General features: G+C 48.3%; 1 protein-coding gene across 2 annotated transcripts in view; it reads right to left on the reverse strand.

Annotated features, from left to right (window-relative positions):
• LBR (lamin B receptor) overlaps positions 1-5,469 on the reverse strand; it is a 28,317-nt gene extending 22,848 nt beyond the window's left edge. Inside the window, exons 1-2 of one of the 2 annotated variants that reach the window (XM_019976633.2) lie at positions 5,332-5,469; positions 668-846 (exon numbers count right to left, since the gene is read on the reverse strand). In XM_019976633.2, coding sequence (XP_019832192.1) covers positions 668-832 — 165 coding nt within the window. In that variant the 5' untranslated portion in view covers positions 833-846; positions 5,332-5,469. Of the gene's footprint in view, positions 1-667; positions 847-5,071; positions 5,218-5,331 lie in introns of those variants that run through there. The other variant, XM_019976634.2, reaches the window with a different exon arrangement.
• Between the last annotated feature and the right edge of the window lie 531 nt (positions 5,470-6,000).

Below are 6,000 nucleotides of genomic sequence, written 5' to 3' on the forward strand. Positions count from 1 at the left end.
GGACTTTTATTTTGTACTTTTTTTTTTCAATTGCCTAGTAATTATGATATATTAATAAGTACTTATATACCATGGATCAGATATTTTCAAGCTCAGGTCCTCCAGATAAGTTGAGAAGCCCTGGGCTCAAATCTAATGAATGTCACTCTCCTGATTAAATCTCAGTGTTTAGGATGAAGCCCAAACCCCTCCGGTTCTGGTTCCTTCTTAACCCTCCTCTGGCCCTTGTCCACCACACCCTTTCAGCACTGGTTGTCTGTGTCCACCCCCACCCAAGCCTTTGGCACACAACCCACTGTGGAAGCCCCTGGCCCCATCACCTGAGTTTCTCGATCTATCTTCAGCACTCAGCTCTGAAAGCCTGCCCCAAAACCCCAAGCCCTTCCCTATTCTTGTTATGCTCCAGTACCACCCATGACAAGCTGTCACAGAATGGCAGAGTGCATTAAACCAGAGAGAGTGTGATCTAAGTGTCTGACTTCAGCAGACTGGGAGCTTCTGAGGAACACAGCACTGTGCCTCATTCATACACTTCCAGAGCCAAAATTAGGATATGACCCAAAGCAGGAGTGTGAGAGCCAGACCTCACTGCTCTAAGCTTAAAAACCACACCTACCAGGATTTCCCAATTATTATAAACATGGTCTATAAACCAAGGAGCGCTTACCTTGATATCACTCTCTTTCAATTCAAGTTCAGTTCCATCTTTGTATTTCACGTTGTAAAGCTGGGAGTTGCTGTCATGGCTCAGAATTTCTACTTCATAATAAAGCGAACTCCCAGGCCATCGACCTCTTACCACCTCACCATCGGCAAATTTCCTACTTGGCATTTTCAAAAATCTGTCTGAATAGTTTAAAAAAAAAAAAATAAGAGTCTGAGCATATACACATTTGTCTTTTCTCATTAAACACTAAAATATAACTTTCCAAAATGTTTAACTGGTCAAGACTTTCGGGCTAAGCCTCTGGAGGAAAGAGTGTACAATTCCTGTTTTACAGTTGAAGCTTAAATATGTTAACTGTTTTGTCCAAGGCACAGAAAGACACAACGTGAAGTGGCAGAGTCAGGACACAGAGGTTCTTCTCTCTGCCTCACCATATTTCACTGGAAATCACTCTATACACAGCAGTGTTACTGAGGATTAAATATGACAAAACAGAAAGGCTCAGATGATTTGCACCATGCAAAACACCACCCACCTACAGTGACGACACTTCTTTAATTAGCAAGGCACAATCTCACAAAGTACACATATTTTCTGATTTATAAATCTACATAAACAGTAGTTCCCTCCTTATCCGAGAGGGATATTTTCTAAGACCGCCAGGCATCCCCAGTGGATGCCTGAAACCAGAAAGTACAGAGCCCCATATATACTATGGGGAGATATACTATAGTCCCTTGGATACTACACATACGTACCTATGATAAAGTTTAATTTATAAATTAGGCACCACAAGAGGATAACAACAATAACTATCAATAGGACAAATATAGAACAATTGATTCTTGAGAGTCCCTTGGACTGCAAGGAGATCAAATATAATTAACATTATATAACCTACCAAGAGCAAGAAAAATAACTTCAAATTGAAAATGAAGAGCAAATTTGGGGTTTTCACAAATCTTTCAAGTTTTACAGCTGAAGTCTCAAATGTATACCAAGTAATTCTGCCAACCACATAACTAGGCCAGTATCCTAGCTCTTTTTTTCAAATGCCTACAAGCAAACATCAACCTCCAGTCATAGCCTTCTTTTCCAGTGAACCAAAGCACAGCCCATGAAGCCTGGTATAAGAACACCACCCTAAGAAGCCATAAGCAATCTGCAGGAATTGCCACTTACATGAGACCTGTTTGCTACTTTTTTTTCAAACATGGACTGATTGCTGGGTGCTTCTAGCTTTTAGGTAGTAAGAGCTTCTCCCTCAATGGACCAGCAGATTCGCATTTCCACAGGACAAAACCAGCTCCTCCTGACATCTACACAACACCAACTGAACAAGCTAGACCCTCTGAAGAAGGCAGTAAGACAGAAGAATCTCTCCTTGCATCACCTTCATCCCCGAAATATCCTCTGGGCATACAAACAGACATTCCTCACTCGGCTCCTGTCAAGAGCTGATTACATAACAATACCAACATCTCAGAACTTTTGAAGACTCTCCAGAATTAAGAAAGGAGAAAGTCACATTATCACACCCCTCCTGAGAAAAAGTCTTTCCCAAGCATCACTTTTCTTCCCTGTTAATCAATCATCTGAGAGGCAAACTTCACAAGCTTCATTTGTTTAGATAGATAGGAGCTGGCTGGGTAGATGAAAGAAAACAGAAAGACAGGTGGTGATTAGAGCATGTCAGTCCATTTGCATGTTAGGTACAAGACACCTACCTGAGATAGCATTACTGGGGAAATGAAGGGGTTTGGGCTGGGGGCGGGGGGAGCAAGGACAAGGAGCCCAAATGCTCTGAGGATGAAGTCCCACCTGGCTGAGTCCCGTGAGGGGAACTTGAAAAAAAGAAGGTGGTGGACACCTTGGGACCCGGAGGAGGGGCACAAAAAAGGAAGGTGACAACAGCAAGTTTTGCCTATTTCAACATTTGGCTCCAAGCCTCCAAACACTCAGAGGAAGGAAATGTGCCCGCTTCTCTCTTCTCTTCTGCCCCTTCCTTCCTCTCAGACCCCTTAAAATCAAACCTCTGTTATCAGTACTAGTTCTCTGATGCCAGTTGACCAGGGTTGGCAGAAGGCAATTACATCTTTCTACATGAAGATGTCATTCAAGTTTCAAATAACTCTTTATAAACTTTTGAAACCCAGTCCCTCAGGAATTAAGGGCTGCCTGTGTGTGCTAAGTCACTTCAGTAATGTCCGACTCTGCGCTACCCATGGACTATAGCCTGCCTCTCTCCATGGGATTCTCCAGGCAAAAAGACTGGAGTGGGTAGTCATGCCCTTCTCCAGGGGATCTTCCCGACCCGGGGCTCAAACCCAGGTCTCTTATGTCTCCTGCATTGGCAGGCAGGTTCTTTACCACTAGCGAAAATCCCTTGAGCAGATTCTGTCCCTTTCGGAAATTTTATTGCACAGATACCACATACACAGTATCTATCCAATACTGGTCATAGGTCAATGCCAAAGAGGTTTTTCTGTTATCAATCAAATATTTGGGGTTAAACAAATTAAGATATCTCACGGATATCTTAACTCTAAACTCCACTTAAAAGAAAAAGAATTAGGAAAAGCAATCTTTCATATGGTGGTTGAAAAAGGAAAAAAAAAAGGGACAAACCGGCATTCTTCTCAGAAGACCTCTATCTCATACACAAATGTTCCAAAAGATGAAACCACCACCATTATGATGGTACACCTCCACTCTGCACGAGTATCACACAGTGCCTCACATCCTAACCCTGCAGGAGTCACTAGGCCGGTAGGACAGAAAAGCCCCAGGACATTTATGCAGTCACCGTACCATCACCTCCTGCTGCTACTGCTGCTAAGTCGCTTCAGTCGTGTCCGACTCTGTGCGACCCCATAGATGGCAGCCCACCAGGCTCCCCCGTCCCTGGGATTCTCCAGAACACTGGAGTGGGTTGCCATTTCCTTCTCCAATGCGTGAAAGTGAAAAGTGAAAGTGAAGTCACTCAGTCGTGTCAGACTCTTAGCAACCCCATGGACTGCAGCCTGCCAGGCTCCTCCGTCCATGGGATTTTCCAGATAACAGTACTGGAGAGGGTTGCCATTGCCTAGAAAGTCAAAAGATAGGCCTCCCTCAAAAGGGAGGTTTTAGCCAAGTATGTCTGCAAAGAAAGATTCTGTTTACTGAACACAATGACTTCATCCCCCCATTAGCAGTGGAAACATGGGGACCCTCAGGCTTTTCTCTATTAAGCCACATGCTTGCTAACTTCAGTGTCAGTTGGCACTGGAATCCTTACACATTTCGGCTCCAATATGTTACTGTTTATCAGCACAACAGAATGTGCTATTCCCTGCTGATCACATCTTCGGTCATCTTTCTTCACTTTCCCAAATCAGTCTAAACATGGCAAAGAAAGGGGAGTGCAAATGAAGTCTCACAGCTTCCCTCTTCAACACCTGCACCCAAGGCTGGCCTACCCGGCAAAACCCAAACAGGAACCCCTGGCCTAGCTCCTGCCCCTGCCGCAGGGTGCAGAAGAAACTGCCATCTTCCTGGCTGCACAGGCAGAATGGCCCCACTATAGACCTAAGCAAAATAAAAAACTGAAGGAGCAATAAACTCCCTCCTACTCACCCTTTCCCCTCCTCTCTAGACAGCTCTCAGAAACCAAACTTAAATTGGACTTGGCGCTCGATCTAAATTAGTGCACACACACCCATCCTTTCCTCCATGGCAGTTACTACGGTGTCTTTACAGATGTGCACGTGCTTATTTGCAAGGTCCCTGAGGGCTGGGACCAGAAGCATGGGTCTAGCTGGGTCCGGCCGGGTGCAGGCTCCTCCACACATCAAGTAAGCAAGTTCACTTGCTCCGGGTTGAACCCTTGAATCGTCCACGCGCTGTCCAATGTATCTACTGGGTCATTCTGAGTATCAACAGCCTGATTCCCGATCAGACCGCGTAATTATTTTGGTGAACCGCCTGGAACCAGGCCCTTTGCAGTCAGGCGCTTATTTTTTTTTAAGCCTTAAAAAGATGTATTAAAAAGAAGGGGGGAAAAGGATCGAGCTTTAGCAGGAGCACCCAAACCTGCCTAACTACCCGTTTTTTGAGTGCGCAGAAACACCGGGCGGGGGAATGCAATGCATGCAGCCAGCCTTGGAAGTCGCCAGAGACGGCCACGACCCTCCAGGCCAGTGACAACCACCGACAATTAAAGTCAACTTGGCAACCCCACTTCCCCGTCCGCCAGGCTGCCGCGCCTGTTCTGTCTACCCAAGAGCTGGGCCCGCCAAGCCACCCGGCTAATCTGTCAAAAAAGCGCTCAGAGCAGTCTTGGGAGGGCCGATGCTGCAGGGCGGGGACAAAGGCACCGGGGTGGATCACCCACCCACACATCCTCCCCAGCCAACATCATTTTACCCCGACGCGGCGCGTCCAAAATGGAGGGAAACGTCGGCAATTTAAAACCACAGCTTCATTTCCGCAGCTGGCCGGGCCGGGCGCACTTCAAGCCTCGCCAGCAGCCGCCCGGACCGACCCGGAGGAGGGGAGGGCGAAGCCGCTGCTCCACGCCAGGCGCCCCGGGACCCCTGTCCATCCGCCGCACCCTCCCCGCGGGCCTCCCCCAGATCCCTTGGAGACCGCGCTGCGGGGAGCGGGGCGGGGTTTCGGGAGCTCACCTGCTCAGTGATCCTGCGGGAACACGAACGGCTTCGGGAGAGTCGCAGAGCAGCAACCCGGCGGCGGTTCCGCGCGCGCGACACTGCCCGCTTTCGCGCTCTCGCGCTCCGCGGTCCCGCGGCCCGGGCGCGCGCCTCCCCCACCCCGCCCTTTCCTCGCCCCGCCCCTCTAGTCAGCCTTCCCAGGGTTCCTATTGGCTCCTCGGCCTTTTGAATCATGCCCAGAGCTGTCGATTCGTCACGAGACGTGGCGCGTCCGCCCCCCCCGGCCCCACCTAGCTGCCTGACCAGATCTGCGGGTGGCACGTCTCGGAGCATTAGCTCCTGGCTCGGCCTACTAAAGCTGTGTTTCCCCCGGCCTTATCTCAGCCGCCAGACCCACGGACCGCTCGCTCTTCCCCACCCTTTCCCTCCCGGCACTCGCGCCACAGTTGCCTGGCGATACAAAGCAGGGAAATTGGTGTATGAAGTAGTTTGGCGAAAGAGATCGTAAAAAGCTGTAAAGAAAATAAATTTGCATAACGATCACTAAAGATCAACTTTCCGAGGCCGAAAGTACTTCTTGCTGAAACACTATTAGTGCTCTCCTTACTGTGTTAAAAAAAAAAAAAAAAAAAAACCTCTGGAAACCCGGACGCAGTGGCTCCGAAGGCAACCTGGGACTCCTTT

The sequence above is a fragment of the Bos indicus genome, chromosome 16, assembly GCF_029378745.1.
Source record: "Bos indicus isolate NIAB-ARS_2022 breed Sahiwal x Tharparkar chromosome 16, NIAB-ARS_B.indTharparkar_mat_pri_1.0, whole genome shotgun sequence".
NCBI classification, from domain to species: Eukaryota; Metazoa; Chordata; class Mammalia; order Artiodactyla; family Bovidae; genus Bos; species Bos indicus.